The 26,110-nt window shown below is 43.7% G+C and overlaps 1 protein-coding gene across 1 annotated transcript in view; it reads right to left on the reverse strand.

The window, feature by feature from the left end:
- The window catches only part of LOC126456869 (cell division cycle protein 123 homolog), a 109,290-nt gene that overhangs the window by 27,123 nt on the left and 56,057 nt on the right, over positions 1-26,110 (reverse strand). The window contains exon 2 of the mRNA XM_050092691.1: positions 19,161-19,379. Within this exon, the coding sequence (XP_049948648.1) occupies positions 19,161-19,367 (207 nt within the window). The 5' untranslated portion in view covers positions 19,368-19,379. The remainder of the gene's footprint in view (positions 1-19,160; positions 19,380-26,110) is intronic.

Raw genomic sequence — 26,110 nt, forward strand, 5'->3', positions numbered from 1 at the left:
CTATCGCTGCTCGTTTAGTTTGTATTGCCGTTTCAAATATACCGGTCATTGTTGAAACACCCTGTATCAACCACACGGTATACAACGTCTGGCAGTAGGAGCTGGCAGCCATCATAATTATGCCACCAGTTTTTCTCTTTGTAGATGACTGCCCTTTATGTAGGTCAGGAACGCTGTCGCGCAACAACTCAAAGCAGCCTCGACACTTATCTAGACGCCTACATTAACGCTCACGCGAGCCGAGCTGACACTGACTGAGACCACAATTAACTATAATCCTATTAATCTGTTAAACGTGCAGGTGTCCATAGTTAAATTTCCAATTTCAAAACGCTGTAGAAAGAGAACAATTGCTCAGAATGACGTCAAATTTGTACAGTATATTGCTGATGCAGGTGGAAACGTTCTGGGTCAAAAATGTAAAAACAACGAAACGTCAGAATACGCATACCAACAGACACACGACCCGCGGCTGTTCCTCAGTTTGCGTCCTACACGCCCAACAGGACTGTCTAAATGAAGGATCCACGCTGCTGGTAAGGCTCTTTTTATAAGAAAGGAAACTGTGCAGCAGTTTTGGACACTCACGGGTGCGAAAAAAAAGCATTGGTACCATGTATGCTAAGTGTCCGGAGAAAATGATTACAGAATTCGAAATGACAAGTTCTTTCGAAGATCACTGTGGCAGAGCAAATAAAGTACGAGGGCAGTTCAATAAGTAATGCAACACATTTTTTTTCTGAAACAGGGGTTGTTTTATTCAGCATTGAAATACACCAGGTTTTTCCCCAATCTTTTAGCTACACAACACTATTTTTCAACGTAATCCCCATTCAATGCTACGGCCTTACGCCACCTTGAAATGAGGGCCTGTATGCCTGCACGGTACCATTCCACTGGTCGATGTCGGAGCCAACGTCGTACTGCATCAATAACTTCTTCATCATCCGCGTAGTGCCTCCCACGGATTGCGTCCTTCATTGGGCCAAACATATGGAAATCCGACGGTGCGAGATCGGGGCTGTAGGGTGCATGAGGAAGAACAGTCCACTGAAGTTTTGTGAGCTCCTCTCGGGTGCGAAGACTTGTGTGAGGTCTTGCGTTGTCATGAAGAAGGAGAAGTTCGTTCAGATTTTTGTGCCTACGAACACGCTGAAGTCGTTTCTTCAATTTCTGAAGAGTAGCACAATACACTTCAGAGTTGATCGTTTGACCATGGGGAAGGACATCGAACAGAATAACCCCTTCAGCGTCCCAGAAGACTGTAACCATGACTTTACCGGCTGAGGGTATGGCTTTAAACTTTTTCTTGGTAGGGGAGTGGGTGTGGCGCCACTCCATTGATTGCCGTTTTGTTTCAGGTTCGAAGTGATGAACCCATGTTTCATCGCCTGTAACAATCTTTGATAAGAAATTGTCACCCTCAGCCACACGACGAACAAGCAATTCCGCACAGATGGTTCTCCTTTGCTCTTTATGGTGTTCGGTTAGGCAACGAGGGACCCAGCGGGAACAAACCTTTGAATATCCCAACTGGTGAACAATTGTGACAGCACTACCAACAGAGATGTCAAGTTGAGCACTGAGTTGTTTGATGGTGATCCGTCGATCATCTCGAACGAGTGTGTTCGCACGCTCCGCCATTGCAGGAGTCACAGCTGTGCACGGCCGGCCCGCACGCGGGAGATCAGACAGTCTTGCTTGACCTTGCGGCGATGATGACACACGCTTTGCCCAACTACTCACCGTGCTTTTGTCCACTGCCAGATCACCGTAGACATTCTGCAAGCGCCTATGAATATCTGAGATGCCCTGGTTTTCCGCCAAAAGAAACTCGATCACTGCCCGTTGTTTGCAACGCACATCCGTTGCAGACGCCATTTTAACAGCTCCGTACAGCGCTGCCACCTGTCGGAAGTCAATGAAACTATACGAGACGAAGCGGGAATGTTTGAAAATATTCCACAAGAAATTTCCGGTTTTTTCAACCAAAACTGGCCGAGAAAAAAATGTGTTGCATTACTTATTGAACTGCCCTCGTAGTTGATCCGACGCGTGCCGAAAATGTGGCCACAGCACTGCAGGAGGGGTCGAGCGGTGGTCTGCAAACAGGCAGTGCACGGGGAACTGCCCGAACGCTGGACATGCCTGCGAGCACGGCGCATAAGACTGTACGAAACATCCGGTATTTCTACCCATAAAAAAATCACCCACATTGAGAAGTTGCTTCCTGCTGACCTGCCCGCAAGACAAACGTTCGCTGTGGAATTTGTCGCTCGCTTGGAAGTGGACAATTAATGGCCATGTGGACAGACGAAGCGCATTAAATTGCATAATATGGGCAACGGAAAATCCGCACGCACATCAACCGGTTTCACTTTATTCTGAAGAGGTGACTGTGATGCGGGTTGACGGCATCATTTATCGTTGGGCCGTGTTTCTTCCGAGGAGATGAGCCCTGTGGGTCCTGTTGCCTGTACCGTCGCTGATAAACGTTCTGAGGGTGCTTTGCGCACTAACTTCATTCCAATCCTTCAACAGCGCAGGTGTGTGGGTAGGATCATTTTTCGGAAGATGGCGCTCCTCCCTCACATTGCACAGCCAGTGAAGCGGCTGCTGCATAGACATTTCGGAAATGCTAGAATTACCAGCCGTCATTTCCCTACAGCCGGGGCATCCAGATCACCTGATCCTTATCCATGTGACTTCTGGCTGTGCGATTATCTGAAAGATGTTTTGTTCAGTGCTGCAATTACGATCGTAGATGAACTGAAAGCACGCACTGCGCAAAGCATTCTGAACATGACCCCCGAGACACTCCAGTCTGTTGTACAACATGCTGTTTCTCAGTTTCAACTTTTTACGTTAGGAAGATTATAGTACCGTCTAATGGTTACATTTTTTTCCGTGAGGTTTCCCCCTGCGTCAATACTATGCTGTTCAAATAAGATGTCATTTTGTGCAGTGGTTCTCTTTCTACAGAGTTTTGAAACTGGAACTCTTATCGACACCCTGTACTTCAAATCCTAATATTAACTTTATTTCGATGTCTGTAAAATTTTATCTACAGATTAAACATTTAAGAAAAATCAGAGAGAAACGTAACAATGGCAGCCAGACTCCTTACACATCTGAGAACAGTTCCCGGAATCCGATCTACGGTACGAACGTTCTGTGAGTAGTTACTATCTTCATCGAAATGGCGACAACCGTTAGTACCCACTAAAAATGTGAACGAAATGACAATTAACTCAAGACGCTACGCTGCCGACAGGCGTTGATATACATCAACGGGGACAGTTGCAAATGTGTGCCCCGACCGGGACTCGTACCCGGGATCTCCTGCTTACACGGCAGACGCTCTGTCCATCTGAGCCACTCAGGGCACAGGGGATAGTGCGACTGCAGGGACATATCCCCTGCACGCTCCCCGTGAGACCCACATTCCCAACTTAATGTCCACACACTACATTCGTAGTGCCCCTGCCCATTACTCGCGGCATACAAAAGATTTTCGTTTACTGATTCTGCCAGTCTGGATTCCCATTCTTGACACTTTTTTTTGTCGAGATACCCTGATTATCGTTTATTGGCTTCGCTCTTTCCGTATACTTCTCTTTTCGATGTTGTGTCGTATGTGTCAACGCAAATCTTTTAAACGGTATGTATTTCGGTATTTTGTTTTACTTTTAAAGCATTATACTTACGTCACTATTGTTTGTTTCCCCTGTCCAACTTCCCTGCCCTCTGCAACCCCTCCCCTATTGAAGCACTTTCTCTCAATATGCCTCATTACACTGCATCTGTGTAAATCCGTGCTAGACTCGTCCGCATGTTACACGGAGTGTCCAATGAGGGATGGCGACTATTCAGTGATATGACAGGCACGATCATTCGAAGCAAAAAGTTTTGTAAACATTGGCTTTAAAATGCATACCTCAAGAGTTGTGAGCATTATTTCACTTCTTCGATACTGTGAAACAAATCTCTTCTAATGCAAGCAATTTGCTTTCCATATTTTGGTAGAACGTAACATGAAAAAAAGTAAATTAGAGTAAATATGGGCTCTAAAGTACATACCTAAGAGCTATGAGCACCTGTTCATCTTCGTTACTGTGAAAAACACCTCTTCCAATGAACAAGTGTTCATAGCTCTTCAGGTACGCATTTTAGAGCGTATATTAAATGGTTCAAATGGCTCTGAGCACTATAGGACTTAAGATCTGAGGTCATCAGTCCCGTAGAACTAAGAACTACTTAAACCTAACTAACCTAAGGATATCACACAGATCCATGCCTGAGGCAGGATTCGAACCTGCAACCGTAGCAGTCGCGCGGCTCCCAACTGAAGCGCCTAGAACCGCTCGGCCACCGCGGCCGGCAGAGCGTATATTAACTAGACTTCTCTGCTTCGAATGATCATACTCCTGAATACTGACCGTTCCTCCTGGGACACCCTGTACATTTTACCTAGACCTTAATATTGGACGACCTGTTGTACATCATTATTCATTTTACTATACTGTCGTCTGCTGATGACGTTTGTCGCTAATTTCTTTTCATACAACTTATTGCATTTGTACCTTCTTTTTACATTAATCAGATAGCCGCTTGCTAACAGCCTTCGTGGCCTAAAACCGGTCGTGACGCTAGCAAATAAAATTGAAGCTGATGCTGTAATTCGTTTCCAGCTAATTACTCCAGTTGCGGATATTCTGGAAGAAAGAACGAACCAGGAAGTCTCCCACATGGCTTCTTGTTCAGACATCAGCACGCGGCTGCTTGTTGTGGACATTCCACAAGTTCGTATTTTATTAATCCAGCGACAGTGACGGACTGTACTGAATGCATGCCGGATGTCAACAAATACGGAACCCTAGGCTTCGCTACCTCCTGCCTACTGGACTCAAGGGTGACGCAGAGGGCAGAGTTTTACAAGAGTGCTGTTTGCGAAATCCACACAGATTTGTGTAAACGTTATTCGGGGCCATATGCCGATTCCTATAAACGTTATTTGGGGCTATCAAAAAGGTCGTACTACGCAACCACTAAACGTGTTCCATAATTCTACAGCAGATTTACGTCGTCGATATACGACTGCAGGTACACGCATCTGACGACTCTTGGAACGCTTCATTGCTCCAACAACCAACGATAAACGTTTGCTAAAGCCCTCCCACCCCTTCCATCCCTTGTTACAGCTCCACGTAGCGTTCCACGACATTTCGATTGCGGCAGATCGGAGCAATGAAGCTTCCGCCATGCTCACCGTAGCATGCTACTCCGGAAAACCTATCATAGCAGGGCCTATTACTGTGATGACCGTGGTAAAAATGAACACGGTGGTCTGAGAAGAGACTCCTCAACAGCTAAGGCTGAAATCTATTTTTTACTTTCGTACACTGTCGGGTAGCTTGGCTTCACTCGCTGTCTTATACAAATCATCTGCTTTTGCTCTCTTATTTATGTAGCAGTTCTTACAGCCAACGTTAGCTCTGATTTAAACTACGGACATTCTTGGATCCAGTATCTGATGAAAACACTCCTTCTTGAGTAATGTTAAAAACGAATGTGGCGTTCTTCCTTCCTTCCTGCCCGATGCCCTTTATCCAACCAGTCCTGGGTCGGGAATGGTATGGGACTTCTCAAATATCGCAGAGAACCAGTACATACAGGTAGTGGTCAAAAATATGGGAACCCCAAGAACACAAAACAAAGCTGTAGCACTTCTGAAGCCTGGAAAAGAAACAACGGATCCTAAATATTTCCGACCAGTTTATCTTCTTTACCAACTGTATAAAGTCTTGGCAACGCTAACCCTTACTCACATCTCACAACACGTCGATAAACACCATATAAATGAGCAGTCACATTTCCACCCAGGGAAGTCATGCTATGGTCAATCCTTAATGTGACTCAGCAGATAAAAGATGGATAAAAAAGACGACAGCTAACAGGAATGGAATTCACAGATCTGTCAGCAGCGTATGACACCTTCAGCCACAAAGTCGATCAGAAAAGTATGTTCAGTCACAAAAGACTACCATTTAGCACAAATTATCCCGTGTTTGCCGGAAAACAGGAGGCTTTTTGTCACTCTGCATTATAAGAAGAACAGATGGGAGGTCTTAAGGAATGATCTTCCTCAGGTTAGTGTGTTGGCGCCCCTGCTGTACATTATCTACAGAAACAACGAACCAATCAACCCAGGAACAAGAACACTTATTTATGCAGATGACACAGCAACTGCAGCTCAAGGCAAAACCTTTGAGGAAGCGGACATGAAGCTGACAGGAGTCCTTGAAGATGTCTCTACATATTACGATGATACCCACCTAAAACCAAATCCCAGAAAGACACAGTTCTGTGCCCTTTCTCTGAGAAACGGGGAAGCCAGAAGGAAGTTAAATTTTATGTGGAGAGGGAAACAACTATGTTACTACGAATACTCCAAAATACATTGGAGTAAATTTGGATCGCAATCTTACATTCATAGATCATTGCCAAGAAACAAAGCTAAAAGTATCTGCATCACCCGTGAACTTACTAGCACCATCAGGGGCTCACATTCAGACATGCTTCGTACACGAAAGGTGTTTAAGGAAGAATGTTAAATATTTTAGGAGGTGGTAGTATAGACGAATTGCAATAAAAAAATCCATATAACATTTGTCCTATTGAGTCCTACAGAGACACAGCCGAGTTCAGTGTATTTTCGTTTCGTGTGTTGATACAGCGGTTGCCATGGACGTATTTATCGAATGTCAGCAGTAGAGCGTTGATGTTCACGTTGTGAAGTTGTGATTTAATTTACATTGAAGTTTTCATTGTGATTTGTTGGCCGATTCTACTGTATTGTAGTGTGTAAACATGCCGCACGTATTTACACACGCTGAGTATGGCGATTTGGTTTTTATGGGTTTTGTAATGGAAACGCTGCTGCTGCTTGTAGACAATACGGCATACGATTTCCTAATCCCAGGCTACCAGATTCAAGAGTGTTTACTCGTGTGTTCAACACAATGCGTGACACTGATACAGTGCCCAGCAGTGATTTTGCATCTGAACGTGTAAATCAACAAAAACGGCTCTGAGCACTATGGAACTTAACTTCTTTGGTCATGAGTCCCCTAGAACTTAGAACTAATTAAACCTAACTAACCTAAGGACGTCACACACATCCATGCCCGAGGCAGGATTCGAACCTGCGACCGTAGCGGTCGCGCGGTTCCAGACTGTAGCGCCTATAACCGCTCGACCACTCCGGCCGGCTGTAAATCAACAGACTATGGATGAAACAGAAGACATAATTCAGTCGGTAGAAGTTGTCCTTCAAGAAGCGAACGTAGAATTTCTGCATGTATCGGTGTTCCACATAAAATAGAATGGTGGAATTACGTACGCATGGGTTCCACCTGAATCATTTTCAGCTCACTCAGCATCTTCGATCAGGAGATGAAGACAGACGACTGGAATTTTGTCATTAAATACTTGAAAATCGCCAAGTAATCTCATTTTCACTCATCACTGATGAAGCCACTTTCACTCGTGACGTCATCAGTAACACTCGTAATTCACATCAGTGGTCTGAAGAAAACCCACATGCCATTGTAGAGACACATTTTCTAGAGCGTTTCTCTGCAAATGTGTGGTGCGGTTTGATAGACAATCAACTGATTGGGCCTGTTGTGTTACCGCTTCGTCTTACAGGACCCCGTTATCTACACTTACTTGAAAATGAGCTTCCAGCGTTATTGGAAGAGATCCCTTTGGCTACAAGAATGCTTAAGTTCATCCAGCATGACGGGGCTCCTATACATTGTAGTAGTAAGGTGACACATCACCTAAACCTAACATTCCCCGGAAGAGGGATCGACAGATATGGGCACGTTTCTTGGCCACCGAGGTCCCGGACCTCATCCCTTTGGGTTTCTGCCTGTGGGGATGGTTGAAAAGCGAAGTCTACAAAGAAAACGTAATTACAAGAGCCGATTTGATCGTTGGAATTATGAGTACTGCAGCCCTCATAAAACAACGCAAAGACGACCTCAGAAGAGTTACACGTGGTGTTATGAAGAGAAGTCAAAAGTGCATTGAAGTTGGCAGTGGAATTTTTGAAAATCAACTGTGAACGTCCTCATTTGCCTTTACATTACGTTTGTTTGGGTTACATATTAACAGCTGTATCTCTGTACACATCTTATATGGCATTTTAATTGCAATTCGTCTCAACTACCACCTCCTACAATATTTACTATTCCTCCTGAAACACACTGTATGCCGTGGCACTGGTGCGTCTCTGCAATAGAATACGTAGCACCAGTGTGGCGAAATTCCACACATCCCAAACATGTGGGTACGGCGTTGAATGAAACTGGATGCATTCTGACTGGTGGCGTATGGCCAAACCCTGTCACTGAAATTTATCAAATTATGGATATAGCGCCACCTGACATCCGCAGAAGCACATTCGCATAAATGGAGAAAAGAAGCGGGAAACCGATCCCAGACACCTCATGCTTGGATACGAACCACAAAACGTTAGGCTGAGATCAAGGAGGGGCGTTATGCCCACAACATTAGCAGTTTCATCAGCGCCTGTAACTCGCCGAACAGAGCTATGGTGAATTTCATTAATCAACAGGGTAAGGGAGAACGTCAAAGAGGAACCTGCTGTGGGCTTTCATCGACATTATGTGACATGGAAGGCGCTACACCGACTGAGGACACGAGTGTCACGAAACAAGGCGAACCTAAGGAAGTGAGGCTTCATGACTGAGGATGAGTCCTGTGACTAGCAGCCAACGAGAAATTAACAGCAAACTATCTTATAAGGAATACCTAAACCAAGATATGTACGTGGAATACCCAAAATTAAGTAACAATACTACTCCATTGATGGCTGACATCATTCCACAATTTATAAATATTTATATACGTAACATACACAAAAATAAAATCAAGCGCCTCATGAAAAAGCAGTACCCCACTGCCAAAACTAAGAGCACAATATCCCCGTTCAATTTTCACAACAGAACCATCAACATGGCTGAAATTTCTTTCAATGATCAAGAACAAAAACTACTGAATAAAGAATTAAAGTGTACTATCAAATACAGATTACACAACACACAACAAAACAATTAATAGCATCTGCAAAGGTAGCACTATCTTAGAAAATGTACCTATACAACAATATAATGAAATTACTATGAAAATAGCGAATGAAATAGAAAGAGAGCCCAAAATCATGAAAAGCTACAATACGTATTCAGATAGTAAAACACTGCGCCAAATCAACAAGACTCACTCACGGCAGGGGTTGAACTGTTGTGCACCCACGTTAACGCGCCACTGTCGCGAGACAGCGCCGGCAGCGACAGAGGTCGATACTGCTGACGTTCAAGGAGTAGATTTGGTGGTGCCACGAATCCGCAAGGTGACGCGCAATTGTGCTGGTACCGCCTTCGGTTCGGTTATCAGGCGAGCAGGTGTTCATCACCGTGCTCTCACTCAAATGCGAGCAGCGGACGGTAGTAAAAGTGGTTCAAATGGCTCTGAGCACTATGGGACTTAATATCGGAGGTCATCAGTCCCCTAGAAATTAGAACTACTTAAACCTAACTAACCTAAGGACATCACACACATCCATGTCCGAGGTAGGATTCGAACCTGCGACAGCAGCGGTCGCGCGGTTCCAGACTGAAGCGCCTAGAACCGCTCGGCCACACCGGCCGGCGGACGGTAGTAGGTGCAACAGAAGTCCACCAAGCGCCTGCTTGCCACTGACAGTGGTTCCGGCATGAAATTCTTAATATATACCGGTTAGGATCTGAGCATACTGTCTCGAAAGCCTGTTGACAACTCCTCAATCACGAAGTACAGTACTCAGCGGACGGAGCTCACCTTTGACTGCACCACACGTACGCGTGGACCTTCAACGAGGTAATCGTTGGAGCTGACCTCCTGGTGCAGTACCGACTATTTCCGAACGTCGCGAACGCTCACTTTGTGAACGGCTACACAGGCTTAGCACTTAACAGTTTCCACCGCACCACAGCAACTCACAACGCTAAGTTGATGCAGGCTTCTGGGGATGAGTACACTGAGTTGTTGAGCAATTACTTTAGTCTGACCAGGCCGCCCGGTGCTCCTAAGCGCATACCGCATGACACAGTGTGCCACACCAAGACGACAGATGGACCACCTGCAGCATTTCGGCCAAGACGTTTGGTTCTGGACTGCTTAGCAATTGCGAAGGCCGAATTTGATTCTATGAAACGTGGAGGCTTTATGTGACTGTCTGAAAGACTGTGGTCCTGGGCACTACACTTGATGCCTAAGAGAGGTGGAGCGAAAGTCGGTTAGTCAAAAGAAGAGATAAACCCGACAAAACCAGCATCGCCTTTGCATTTTAAAATAGACACAGCCTCAGACACAAAACCTACGAGGGAAGCTCCATATATAACAATCCCGGCATCTATAAGATTTCATGTAACATATACCACAAATTCTACGTAGGAAAACCGGCAGCCGGCGGCGGTGTCCTTGCGGTTCTAGGCGCTTCAGTCCGAAACCGCGGGACTGCTACGGTCGCAGGTTCGAATCCTGCCTCGGGCATGGATGTGTGTGATGTCCTTAGGTTAGTTAGGTTTAAGTAGTTCTAAGTTCTAGGGGACTGATGACCTAAGATGTTAAGTCCCATAGTGCTCAGAGCCATTTGAACCATTTTTTGAAAACCGGCAGAAAATTCCAACATTAGATACAAAGAGCACATCACGGACAGTGAAAAACCCCATCCACATTGAAGAAATGGAGATAATTCACAGGCACACAATAGCCCTCTAAATTTACTGAAGAAGCCGACCTCAGTCACCAAAGAATATTGAAAACTTTATTGATATTAAAAGCAGAAAAACGGGCAAAATAAACTCAAGATACTAGGTGACACGTCCATAGTAACAGCATAGATACCGTACAACAAAGATGTAACACGAAGAAAACATCACAGCCTATTATTAACCATAGCAAAATTATTACATAAAAAATAATCTCAACACAAACTGGGCACAATTTCAGGTAAAAAACATAATCAGAACCATACATCAGAAAAAAATCAAAACATCACCGAATTTCCACATATCACCTACTTCTAGTGGTAACTATGTAAACATGTAATATCGCTGGTCCACTATTATCCAAGCTATCAAGAGGGAAAATAGCGAACAAAAACTGACTAATCTACATCTAAAAATCAAACATAACAGTACACCTACAACGAACGTCCAGTTGCGTCTAAAAACAAAGTCCATCAAAGACGGTATATGGCAGCGTGGATATTACACGTAAGGCAAAAATAGCAATCGAATGTATGATACCTTTACGATCATAGTTACAGTTTACAGTATCAAGCCTATCATCTGTTAACGCATTTACAGGACTCCTGACGATGGCAATAAACCGAAATGAGCTCATTGTGATTTGCGCAATGAAATTCATATAAAAACAGTGTAATTGGTATATCATTATGGTAATCATGTCACTACAAGACATATTTCGCACTGCGGATCCGAAAGAAGGCAAACTTCTAAACATCGCTGGAACCGTACTAGTGCACTCAAGATGCCGAAAGGCAGACGCTGATACAGGTAGAGACTGAAAGGTGTATTAACCACTGCTACATTTTCAGACTCTTCATGCAAGGGAATCTGCAGTTATGCATCTATGGGGTAAATCTTCGAGAAATATTGGCTACCACAGTTACTGCCTGAGTAGTTCTCCGGGGTCTTGAATAACGTAAACATCGGTAATTGCCTGTGAATTGACTGTAGTTTGACACAAAGTTACCACTTTGTATTTCGATTATCACTACCGACATTACTCACTGACTGGAAGGTGTTTGTCTGAGAACGCGCTGCTGTTCTAATCGCCTCAGTTTAGCCCTAACTGCCTCTTTTAATGCTATAGGAATGGGTCGAGAGCGAGAGAAATGGGTGAGCGCCAATGTCCTGAACGTGATATGGTCTGCATGGTTAGTTGTAAAGGACAGGCTGGGTGCAAATACAGCAGAAAATTCTTTATATGGTGCCTCTTACTGAAATGGAATTTCGTCCAATACTAGGTTTACTGTGTCAGAGATAGTAAATCCAAAAGCTGAAAAGGCATCTAGTCCAAAAATATTCCTTGTCGCTGTGCTAGCAGTATGTCCATACTTCGAGCGACATTCTAGTCGCCAACATCCACTAAATACAGTCCTTTGAGCACAATATGGTGGTTGCCGTATACGACTAGCATCCTTGCAGAGCTACCCAAGCATGACTCACGGCCCGTCGCAGGAGAACTTCTGTGAAGTCTGGAAGGTAGGAGACAAGGTACTGGCGGAAGTAAAATTGTGAAGACGGGTCGTGAGTCGTGCTTGGGTAGCTTAGTTGGTAGAGCACTTGCCTGCGAAAGGCAAAGGTCCCGACTTCGAGTCTAGGTCCGGCACACAGTTTTAATGTCCCAGAAAGTTTCGAAACCAGCGCACACTCCGCTGCAGAGTGAAAATTTCATTCTGGTAGCATCCTTGCAGTTTGCAACAGTGCTAGGGTCCTTAGACGCTGGAAGATTTCCAACTGACTGGCTTTGCAGATGTACCTGTGTCAACCTGAATTTTTTCCCTCTGGCTGCCTAGAGTTAGCTCCACGATCACTCGTATTTGTTGTCTACCTGTGCGCGCTTTCTGCAGCCTTTATATCAATACGTTCGAAACACGCATGGCAGTCGCCAATGGTTCAAATGGCTCTAACCACTATGGGACTCAACATCTGAGGTCATCAGTCCCCTAGACTGAACTACTTAAACCTAACTAACCTAAGGACATCACACACATCCATGCCCGAGGCGGGATTCGAACCTGCGACCGTAGCAGCCGCGTGGTTCCGGACTGAAGCGCCTAGAACCGCTCGGCCACAGCTGGAAGTCACAAATAGATGTGACTGTAAGATATCTTTCAGGTTCACACTTGCCACAGACTATCTGCAGGGCGGCAGTTGAATCGTTTTGAAACAGTCTTCACATGATGCGTATGATCAGCAGAGATGGTCAACAGTCAAGTGATTTGATGACGAGGAAGACTCCGAGGAGGGGCGGAAATGATGCAGTTGCTGTGGTTTGATCTGTGCTACTTACAATGGGGCCAACGTTTGCAACATAGCAGCTAGTGAAAGAATGAATGAATGAGCGAAGCGTAGGACTTCTTCCTGTGAGGTGTCTGGAAATTTTAATGTCTCACCGCGAAGCTATTCATTGGTGAGAATCCAATTACAATGACCTGGGTGAGTGAATCAGCCTACGACTAGTTGCAATCTGAGCTGTCACACATAAACTGATACTTTTGGCGAAGGGCATGAAGGTCAGCCGTTCATGCTGAATATGAGAGGTCTGGGCTTTTTTTTGTATTGATTACCGCGCATCCTGGCCGACATTATATGGTTTTGGTGACGATAATAAGTTGGCAGTAAGTTACACAACTCTTCACAAGGTTGGGCCACCAGATCTGTTAATTGGGGCAACTAGGGCTTAGACAATGATAGGAAGTAGGGCTAAGACAATGATAGGGAAAAGGCTCTCTGCTACCTTAAGGGCTGTGAAGTGTTGGGGAAGATACGCATCTCAGTCCACTTTTGATTCCTCGCAGGGTGGAAATAACAGACTGACGCTGATAGGAATGAGACAATAAAGTGTTTCCATTCAGCATGAAGTGTCTGCCAGAGCTGCTAGGAGGTCCATCTGCTGTTGGTGCCGACACCCTTGAGTTGCTAATTTTTGTTGTAGCAAGGTCATTTGAAACTTGGTCAAAACCAGGTGGATATTTAAGTCCTTTTTGCTCGTCGCAAATTTTGGATTTTACACTACTGGCCATTAAAATTGCTACACCACGAAGATGACGTACTACAGACGTGGAATTTAACCGACAAGAAGAAGATGCTGTGATATGCAAATGATTAGCTTTTCAGATCATTCACACAAGGTTGGCGCCGGTGGCTACACCTACAACGTGCTCACATGAGGAAAGTTTCCAACCGATTTCTCATTCAATAACAGCAGTTGACCGTCGTTGCATGGTGAAACGTTGTTGTGATGCCTCGTGTAAGAAGGAGAAATGCGTACCATCACGTTTCCGACTTTGATAAAGGTCGGATTGTAGCCTTTCGCGTTTGCGGTTTATTGTATTGCGACATTGCTGCTCACGTTGGTCGAGATCCAATGACTGTTAGCAGAATATGGAATCGGTGGGTTCAGGAGGGTAATACGGAACGCCGTGCTGGATCCCAACGGCCTCGTATCACTAGCAGTCGAGATGACAGGCATCTTATCCGCATGGCTGTAACGGATCATGCAGCCACGTCTCGATCCCTGAGTCAACAGATGGGGACGTTGGCAAGACAACAACCATCTGCACGAACAGTTCGACGACGTTTGCTGCAGCATGCAGCTCGGAGACCATGCCTGCGGTTACCCTTGACGCTGCATCACATACAGGAGCGCCTGCGATGGTGTACTCAACGACGAACCTGGGTGCACGAATGGCAAAACGTCATTTTTTGGGATGAATCCAGGTTCTGTTTACGGCATCATAATGATCGCATCCGTGTTTGGCGACATCACGGTGAACGCACATTGGAAGCGTGTATTCGTCATCGCCATACTGGCGTAATAACCGGCATGATGGTATGAGGTGCCATTGGTTACACGTCTCGGTCACCTCTTGTTCGCATTGACGGCACCTTGAACAGTGGACGTTACATTTCAGATGTATGACGACCCATGGCTCTACCCTTCATTCAATCCCTGCGAAACCCTACATTTCAGCAGGATAATGCACGACCGCATGTTGCAGGTCCTGTACGGACCTTTCTGGATACAGAAAATGTTCGACTACGGCCCTGGCCAGCACATTCTCCAGATCTCTCACCAACTGAAAACGTCTGGTCAATGGTGGCCGAGCAACTGGCTCGTCACAATACGCCAGTCACTACTCTTGATGAACTGTGGTATCGTGTTGAAGCTGCATGGGCAGCTGTAACTGTACACACCATCCAAGCTCTGTTTGACTAAATGCCCAGGCGTATCAAGGCCGTTATTACGGCCAGAGGTGGTTGTTCTGGGTACTGATTTCTCAGGATCTATGCACCCAAATTGCTTGAATGAATGGTGAATGGCTCTGAGCACTATGGGACTCAACTGCTGAGGTCATTAGTCCCCTAGAACTTAGAACTAGTTAAACCTAACTAACCTAAGGACATCACAAACATCCATGCCCGAGGCAGGATTCGAACCTGCGACCGTAGCGGTCTCGCGGTTCCAGACTGTAGCGCCTTTAACCGCACGGCCACTTCGGCCGGCTATATTCCAACAATGCAGGAGCTAACTCCAGGTTGGAGACACCCTCCATGAAATTTTGTATACAGCTCCATGTTTACTTCTACGTCTGCATTAGTCGACCAAAATATTATTTAACCTGGGAGAGAGGCTGTTTCGGTCTGCTAATCGTCAGTTAGTGTAACTTGGGTTGCGGTGGGGAGGAAGGATGGGACAGCCACAGTTATGCAATGAAAACTGTACTAACCTTCGTGATTAGAGGTTTCAAGTGGATGGTCAATCACACAGGGGTTACACGCCAAGTCTTCCACTAGCTTTATCTGTTTCACTGAAATCCGTTCCAATTTCATCTGCCATGTCAGTTTCCATAACACTGTCCTTGTCATGTACTGCACATTCATTTTCACTTTCCAGACCAAGAATGATTATGTTCTCCGTTGCTTCTTCCGTTAACCCATCTGTATCCCAATATTCATTTTCAATTCATCTGACATGTTTGCAAGATTTAACCAACCATTTTCGTAACCTTAGACGAACTCTTTGGTCATTTGTTTCATTTGTTTTAACGTAGTTTAGCCGGCCTGGGTGGCCGAGCGGTTCTAGGCGCTACAGTCCGGAACCGCGCGACCGCTACGGACGCAGGTTCGAATCCTGCCTCGGGCATGGATGTGTGTGATGTCCTTAGGTTAGTTAGGTTTGAGTAGTTCTAAGTTCTAAGGGACTGATGACCTCAGAAGTTAAGTCTCATAGTGCTTAGAGCCATTTGAACCATTTTTTAACGTAGTTAAATTCATAGAAGAAACTTTTTTCTGCAGTTTTTTGTTTCTTTGTATTCCAGAGAGTTCTACACTGTTCAGATCACAGTGGTATGGTGGGAGCCTCAGAACAGTACATCCTTATGCTTCAAAACGGGATCCGCTTCAAAAACAGACTTCGGATTATTATAACACACAACTTGAAAAATCTCATTTCTTTTTAAGCTTGGTTCTAAACTGATTTCGTTCTGAATGAGCCATTCAATGACGTCCTTCTTGCGAGTTGCGGTAGTGGGTGTTTTATTTCTCTGAACAGTATGGTACGGTGGGTTATCAAGAACGACATTACTGCCAGCTGCGATATTAGGAATCACTTTTTCTTCTAACCATTTGTGGTAATTATCTCCATTCATATCATCGCGATAATCTAGGGGTGAAATTGCGAATCATAAATTAATTCTGCTCCATCTAAGAAACCCATTGCTTCTCCAGAGTGGACAAGAATAGCTCATTCGCCTAAACTGCTGTTAGTGTTTACACCCTGAACTACTTCACGCTGCGAGCACATTTTCACAGTACAATGCGTATGCACTCACATTTCGTCCGTGAATACCATTAGTTTATTTGGGTACTGCTGCTCTGATTGCTGTCGGGTATTTCGCACGTTTTCGAACAATGTCGGAACGTTCAGATAGGATGGTTCGATAGGAAATCTCATCTCTTTCAAAATTTTAGGACATTTTTTTCTTCTCCCTGAAAATTTATGTCTGTTTTTGAAAATATAAGCAGCTCTCTGTACGTTGAGATTTCCTTCTTATTCTCGTAATACCCCAAAAATTTCTTGGAACACGCTTTTTATTGCAGTTACCTAGAGAAACTACTTTTGTAGGACGCCTTTTTTTTCTACTAGTTTACACTTTCTCCCCGGTTTGTTCCACTTTTTTACGGTCCTTCAAAATGTATTTTACTGTTCTTTCTGACTTCCCTACCAATTTTGCCACCCATGAAATTGGTTTCTCTTGCGGTACCTGTGTTTTTTATTCTCTTCGTGGCAAAACTGTACAACTATGAATATAAACTATTTTTCACCTGAATGTGCTAACTTTCGCGGTGTATCCCTCTGCTTTCCATTCTCAAGAGTATTTATGATTATGGACAACACTGTACCGCACCACTGACGATACTTTACGAGGACACGCTGAAGTGAACTACTACAATGGAAAGCATTGTACTTGCAGTGTCCTCTAAGTGAGTGTCACGAAAATAGTCACCTCAAACTCACCCTTACCTCATTTTCTGACAGACGCATCATGTGTCATAATGTGTCAGGGGGAGACAGAGTGGTTGAAGGTGACAGAAAACAAACTGCAGTCGCTCTAATCGACCACGCGGGCATGGCGGGCTTCATGTTAGCATCATCGTTGGGAGGAGGTTCTGCTTACCAGGCTGAGCATCGGACTTAGCCCTTTAACACAGAGCTCCCTCCTCCGGCGGGAGGATCCACCACTCTGCGAAGTTTGTGGTGTGCCATTTTCAGTTCAGCATATTTTCACAACGTGTGTTTTATATACTGTCATCAGGACATCCCTCAGTGTCGGAGGAGATCTGCCCACCATCCTCGCCAATACAGTTTCCAGTGTTACAAGAGTGGTGACATTTTGTGAACTGTCAGGCCTCGTCGCTAAATTGTTGGGGAAGAGAGGCAGACTTTAATGCATTTTAAACTGCTGCGCATGTGGGGACAGCCTTCGTCCCTACCCTTGAGACTGGCATGCTGACTTTTCGTCGAGGCGCTGGTGGACCATGATGTTGAGTGCCTCTCACCTAAAATCATCATCATCACCATCATAGCTACACCCGCTCCCTGCTGTCCGCCGGCGCTAAGAGTTCTAATTCGCATGTATACCTAACAGCACAGTTGGCCAATGCCGCCTGTGTTTCCGTGCGGTATCGTGTGTTCACGTATGGTTTCAGTCTTCCATGGAACGGTGTTTGGTAGTGAACGGGCCTACGTGCAGTGCTATTCCGATAGTCACCACTGTACTCCTTTACTGTAAGGTCACCACGTACTTCAGATAACTGTCAAAAAAGGGCAAGTGCAATAGTTCTGTGGTTGGGTAGTGGACCTGAAGCAGCACAGTTTCTGTCATTGTGGTCTGTCTCGGGAAGCAGCTCCATATTTAACGTCATCAGTCTCCGATTCGGATACAAAACATTCTCTATCACATATTACACTGACCAGCGTGCGTCATTATCGTGTGGAAATACATTTCACTGCGTGGCGGACAGAATTAGTCATTTACTATGTGTTGGCTGGTCAAGACGCCTTGTAGCTGACAATATAGAAAGACAGAGAATCAAATTTGTTGAAATTTTGTGGATTTCTTTACAAAATTTGTGCCCCTACCACTAAATGTCAGCGACCTCGGCCCATGGTTAGTTCTCCTATACGATAGAGCTGTCCCAGCTGAACAGGCGGCTATCTCTAGCAATATCGCTCATCATCTCATCAAGTTTTAGGCCTTCCTTTGTTTAGCATGTTATGGTACCCATCGCTTCCTCAGTCTTCCTTGACTTCTTCTGCCAACTGCCATAAATCTGCTTATCTGGAGAGTTTCTACTGACGGGACACCATCTCGTACAGCCGAGGAGGTTTGCGTGATCTGGATGTGCAGGGCTACTGTCACCCAAGCCGGAAAGGCCGAAGGGGAGGAGCCAGACGAAGTGTATCCCACAACAGCTTATTGGTTCCTTTCTCCTATCCTATGTGTGTCCTTATCATGTCCCTTTTATGGTCATCTCCTGTTACAAGGCGTAGGGAAGCCAGGAGGCTGGTTCATACAAGAAAATCAGGCCAGTTGGAAGGCCACAAAGTGGCAGCCCACTATCCAACTACACTTGGACTGCTCTCGTAAGGCGCCCAGGTGAATTTTCCCAATTACTACTAGTACCCAAAACAGCCTAGCAACACTACTTGGCAAGCAAATTCGCTACTGACACTCTGGGCGCACCCTGAGCGCTTAAGCAGGGCCCGTGACTCACCTCAGCCTCGTCAGAGTCAGCGTCCGAGTCGCTCCAGTCGGAAGAGCTGGAACTGCGCTGCCTGGGTGGCGGCACCGCCTCCTTGGGCAGGATGAGGCTTCCCTCGCGGAGGTACGTCAGCACGTCGTTCTGGATGGGGATCGCTATAGACTCGACGCTGTGCCTCGAAAACCTGGGGTACCAGCTGGTGAATGAACATTCCTCCATCTCTGGTCTCACCTACAAAAGAGAAGCCAGTCGTAAAAAGTAAACACTTCGTCCTAAGGGGATGTCAACAAATAAAAAGAAATACGAAATATTTTACATGTTTAAAATAGGGATTGGCAAGCGGAAGTCCCACAAGCATTGACTCTCTTAGACACACGTCAGTAGCTCATTGGTCGAACACATTTTAGAACTATTTCATGTTGATCATGCTCTGATACAGATAGTTGTAATTCATGTCATTTCCAATGATGGCGTACCAAATGTGTTTAGTGTAATTTTCTATATTATTTATTGTCTTGTTCCACGAGCCAATATTAGTCTAGTTACTTGGTCATATGACAAGATACTACAAATATAACGCACGGGATGCTATTAAAGTATAAAAAAAATCACAGGAAAGCAAGTGGTTTGCAGTGGTATACAGTGCATTCCAAATGACTTTTCCTCGGACACGGTGTCTCCAAGACGTTCCGGGTATAACGCAGCTTTCACAAACCTGAAGTGTAGCTTGCAATAAACGTGTTAATTTTCTACTTTTTTTATAAATTATTAAGATGAACTAATTACTATGTAGAGAAAAACATCTCATAAAATATACAGGGTAGAGCAGAGGGCCGAGCGGTTCTAGGCGCTACAGTCTGGAACCGCGCGACCGCTACGGTCGCAGGTTCGAATCCTGCCTCGGGCATGGATGTGTGTGATGTCCTTAGGTTAGTTAGTTTCAAGTAGTTCTAAAGTTCTAGGGGATGGATGACCTCAGCAGTTAAGTCCCATAGCGCTCAGAGCCATTTGAACCATTTTCGAGCAGAGGAAACGCATGTTTCTCACTATTGAATGACTGGGACACGGTCTGATAAAAATAATTAAAAAAAGCAACAAGTGATCGATTTTTAATGCAGTTTTGAAATATACGTACTTTAATTAGGTTCGAAAAATAATGTCTTGCAGATGACGTCCTTCTTGCTGGATACAAATTTGGATCCTCTCGTAAAAGTTACGCATGGCTCTCTCCAACATTTCATGCGGCACGGCTTCAATTTCCTGACGAATGGAATTCTTCAGGTCATCGATTGTGTGAGGCTTGTTCATGTAGACTTTTGATTTTAAATATCCCCCCCAAAAAAGTCGCATATCGACAAATCGGGTGAGCGAGGGAACCAGTAAACATCACCATATCTCGAAATAACATGTCCTGGGAACATTTGTCGAACCACTTCCGTGGATGCTCTCGCCGTGTGAGCTGTAGCACCGTCCTGCTGAAACCACATTTCTCTCATGACCACTTGACGCCTTTCAAGTTCTGGGTGAAGAAAGTTGTTTAACATTTGAACGTAGCACGCTGATGTCACTGTAACTGCAGTTCCTTCCTCCTCAAAAAAAAAAAAAAAAATAGCGTCCAACAATCCCCACCTTTGAAATGCAGCACCACACTGTTACATTTAAACTGTGGTGAGGTCTTTGGTGTAAATGTGGGTTCACCGGGGCCCAATACCGACAATTTTGAACATTGACGTAACCGTCTACATAAAAATGTGCTTCTTCACTCATGAAGACTGTAGCATCTGCATCTTCCCTAAAAATTTCGTCCATTACGCGACTAAAGTCTCTGCGCTGCACAAAATCCCCTTCACTAAGCTGCTGGACGATCATTTTCTTGTGACGATCATCATGTAAGATGCGGTGAAGTAAACGACGTGCCATACCAACCGCTACAGCCTGTCGTCTAGCCGATCGTTTCGGACTAGCAAGAACTGCTGTTCTCATTCGGTCTACATTTTCCGGAGTACGAACTGAGCGGGGAAGGTCAGGTGGTTTCTTTTTCGTCACATATCTAGTACTTCTAAACGCTGCAACCCATTGGAGTACAGTATTTCGATCAGGCACTGCACCTCGACGTCCAACTCTAAAATTTTGACGGAATAGACGTTGCACAGTGACTACGGAATCACTATTTCTAAAGTACTGCTCGATAACGAACACACGATGCTCTACGCTCCATTGCTCCATAGCGACTGAAACTGCATTGTATTGGCAGTCTGCCAACATTCATTCAAGGTCAGTACCCCCTCTCGTCGCCGCATACTAGCTGTTCAAAAAACATGCGTTTTTTCTGCTCCACCCTGTATAATATATTAAAAGCCAATGAGTCCATGTTAAATGAAGTGCACAGACGTGGCAACAGAGAAGTTAAAACGATAGTCTCTGTGACGCTTTCACTTTTTAAAACAAAATATGATGTAAAGAGTTTTTCCTCTCATACGTTACTTCTGCTTTTACGGACGTCATGGGAGGTATATTCCAGAGCACTCTACACATTGCACAGTATAGTGAATAAAAACCTTAGTCTTATTTAAAAGGTGTCTGCAAGTCATTTATAGAATCCCATAATAATTTATCACATTAATATGCTGTATGACATTTTTCATGTTTCAAATATATGTGTCATGACTGTATACTCATTGTTTGAAAGCAGAACGACCGAATGCTATATTGCGACGTGTCGTTTAAATATTACTTTCATACGAAATCACACCTGCATACTCTCTTTTTGAAGTCCGATATCATACTTATTACTACAGTTTTGCGAGGAAGTCAATACAGTATTTTCCCGGTCAAAAAATGCTTTCAAACAATGAAGACGTACAACAGCCACCAGAGCCTGATAAATCAAAAACAGTAGGTAATTACGATGGCATTTGTATGGTACGGAAGAAGCTGACTAAGTTATTTAGGATATATTCATTGTTATTCGATGTATGCTATAGTGATAACTGCATCGTTCCATCGCACTTGCGATGTACCTTTCATGAGGCAAATCATTCTCAAATGCATTGCAGACGTTTTGTAACATTCAAATATTTACCCAAATTTCATTCTTCCAGTAAGGAAAGCTGCGTTACGCACTGTTAAGGGTGAATTAAATGGTTAACCCTTCATTGCTTGGAATTTTTATTGGACGTGGAGGGCGTGAAGTTCAAAAATGCTATCACTGAATAGAAACATCAAAAATGGACATTTAAAAAAAAACAGTTGTACCAATTCAGTGATATCACGAATTAATATTAATCGCGGTATAGACTGTTTCACCAGTGCTTAAAGACACAAACATAAATCTTGTAGGGTAATGGATGTACTTAAAATAATATTTTGCAGTTGCAGGTACGAAATAATATTTTCTTAAATTTCTTAATTTTGGATACTTTAAATTTAAAAAATAATGTTTGAATTGAAATAAATAATTTTGCTTAAAATAGCTAAAAACATATTTCTATTTTGACTAAGGCATGGTGGCCAGATGTACTTAAAATAAAACATATTCCTAATTCAAAGAATTTTTTATTTGTTGTTGTGGTCCGAAGACTGGCTTGATGCAGAGCTCCATACCACTCTATCCTGTGCAACACTCTTTACCTGAGAATAATACTGCAACATACATCGTTCTGAATCTGTTTACCGTATTCACCTCTTGGTCTCCCTCTACAATTTTAACCCCAAGACTTCCCTCCAATACTAAATTAGTGATCCCTTGATGTCTCAAAGTGTGTCCTGTCAACTGATCCCTCCTTATAGTCAAGTTGTGTCACATTTCTTGTCTCCCCAGTTCCATTCAGTTCTTCCTCATTAGTTACGTGATCTACCCATCTAATCTTTAGCATTCTTCTGTAGCATTATATTTCAAAAACTTCTACTGTCTTCCTGTCTGAGCTGTTTATTGTTTGCCTCGTGATGACTGGGTGTTGTGTGATGTCCTTAGGTTAGTTAGGTTTAAGTAGTTCTAAGTTCTAGGGGACTGATGACCATAGATGTTAAGTTCCATAGCGATCAGAGCCATTTCAACCATTTGTTTATTGTTTACGCTCCACTCCCACACACGGCTATACTCTAGAAAAAGACTTCCGACAACTTAAGTCTATATTCGATGTTAACAACTTTCTCTTCTTCAGAAACGCTTTTCTTGCTATTGACAGCCTACATTTTATATCCTCTATGCTTCGGCCATCATCAGTCATTTTGCTGCCCAAATAGCAAAACTTATCTACTGCTGTAAGTGTCTCGTTTCCTCCTCTTATTCCCTCAGCACCAGCTGATTCAACTGACAAAATTCAATTATCCTTGTTTTGTTTTTGTTAATGTTCATCTCATATCCTACTTTCAAGACACTGTCCATTCCGTTTAGCTGCTCTTCCGAGTCCTTTGCTGTCTCTTATAGAATTACAATATCATCGACAAACCTCAATATTTTTATCTCTTCTCCTTAAACTTTAATTCGATCTTCAAATTTTTCTATGGTTTCCTTTACTGCTTGCTCAATGTACTGATTGAATAACATAGGGGATAGGCTACAACCCTGTCTCACACCCTTCTCGACCACTGTTTCCCTTTCATGCCACTCTATCCTTGTAACTGACGTCTGGTTTCTGCACTAGTTGTAAACCGTCTTATATATATATATATATATATATATATATATATATATATATATATATATATATATATATATAAGTATGGCTCTGAGCACTATGGGACTTAACATGAGGTCATCAGTCCCCTAGAACTTAGAACTACTTAAAACTACCTAACCTAAGGACATCACACACATCCATGCCGACGAGGCAGGATTCGAACGTGCGACCATAGCGGTCGCGCGGTTCCAGACTGAAGCGCCTAGAACCGCTCGGCCACAGCGGCCGGCTAAATCGTCTTTTGCTCCCTGTATTTTGCTCCTGCTACCTTCAGAACTTCTAAGTGAGTATTCCAGTCAATATTCTCTAATTTTAAATGTACTGCCCAGCCATTTAACCAACTATATTATTATTTATTATATTCACTAACAACTTAATTATTTGATATATTTATAGTGAATTTTCTGTACATTGCTCTCATTCTTAATTTTGTACGTACAAAACACAGAAACATGTCCACTTTTTAAAAAATTTTTCTTCAATAAGTAAAAATATGTCTTGTGTTGAGGATATACATAACTGACAACTGTATGGCAGTTGTCGTTTCATTGGCTTTACCGTTGGAGATAAATAACTAATACAGACTAGGGATAAACACTAAGAATACAAATAATCCGTTAATGAGTAAATGACTGCAGACGGTCTTTTCTTCTGTCATCCTTTGATCGGTGTCCACTAGTCTAATCAAACAAATAATGCTGTTGTCTTGGAGTTCGTCCATCTTGTAATTTATGGATGAATATCCCCTCCTTGAAAATATCCTGCAATGTGGACATAGATTTTCGACTGCTGAGAGAGGTTCATAACACTTGTGAGTAGGAATAATTCACTGCTTGAAGACTGCTTTATGACGTTTGATCTTATAACCGTAGCAGCGGAAACAGCAGAGCAGTGGCTGGTTGACATCTGACGGATAACGTTGACGATGATCTGCCGGCTGAGAGAGGGGACAAAACTTAACTCATTTTAATTATTTTCCCAGCATACGCATCGAAAACACAGATTAGCAACATTGCCCTACAACGACAGATCGTAACCCCAAACATGACAGCCACTGTCAACTGTAAATGTGTTTTCGGAGAACGCGAAGTGCTCGAAAGCAGGTCACGAATGTGCTTAAAACAACGCGAGAACTACTTTCCGCGTATGTTACTGTAGCCGGAAACTCGATCAAAATGTTCTTCTTTGCTGTCAGTTGTCACCAACCACAAAATCGCAGAACGAAACTGGAAAATAGGAGAAGTACTGACGGAAGCAGGTCTGTAAGGGCGGGTCGAGAGTTCCAAATCACTAAATCGATAACGTATTGAAGGTATTTATCGTTCCCTGTCGTGCTCCTTGCGAAGGTAAAGAACAGTAGATGATTTAAATATGTCGTCAGCTTAGTTGCTGGTCGGTGTTTCACTGCCTCTCACACCACACAGCCATGGTACCCTCAACATGTCAGCTACTGACTATTAACGGAAAAACCTTATTGTCTTCACTAAAAATATCTACGCAAGAAGAGTATTTAAAATGGCAAAAAAATTCGTTACTTTAGAATAGGAAATGTAATGCCAACTATTTTTTCTTCGCTGCAACAGTCACCATGTGTTTTGAAGAACATCCAGTATCCTTAAACTCTACGTACGCCGCTAGTGCCAGAAAGATGGTTTTGATATCAGCGAATCAGTACAGCAAAGCAAAATAAACTTCCACACGAAAAATATTCAGTTTTTAAGCTCTGTTACTCCATACTAATTTTGAATCAGGTTCGCATTTTAAATTCTGAAGAAAACCGCTTTCTTTCGGTTTTCAAATGATTCCAGGCATTTTCTGTGTCATGATTCAATTAATCCTTCACGATTTACATAAAGCGGATCTGATAAAACACCAGGCAGATGGCTGAAATGGCAGGTGTCGCACATGCGCTATTTTATTTAAGTAACAGAGTACAGCAAAACCCTCTCAACTAATGGGAGGAACTCTTGTACAGAATAAAAAGGGTGCACCACAAGACACTTTGCAACTCACATTTAAAAACATTAAATTTCTTACTTAAAATTTCGTGTTCTAGTTGAAATGCTCTGAAAGTTAAACTTGTATAACAGTACGCACCCCTCTGTACGGCGGCTAAGAATGCGTTAGTCACGAGTAAATCGTTTTCCTGTCTGGTGACCGCTGAGCGAATGTTACAGTCTCTTTTGACTTGGTGCGTATTATTAACTACAAACCCGCTGATGGCGTATGTGTACAGAGGTGGCACAGTTAGCCTTTCCAAGACGTGTGGACAACGGTCTG

The sequence above is a fragment of the Schistocerca serialis genome, chromosome 2 (assembly GCF_023864345.2).
Source record: "Schistocerca serialis cubense isolate TAMUIC-IGC-003099 chromosome 2, iqSchSeri2.2, whole genome shotgun sequence".
Taxonomy (NCBI): domain Eukaryota; kingdom Metazoa; phylum Arthropoda; class Insecta; order Orthoptera; family Acrididae; genus Schistocerca; species Schistocerca serialis.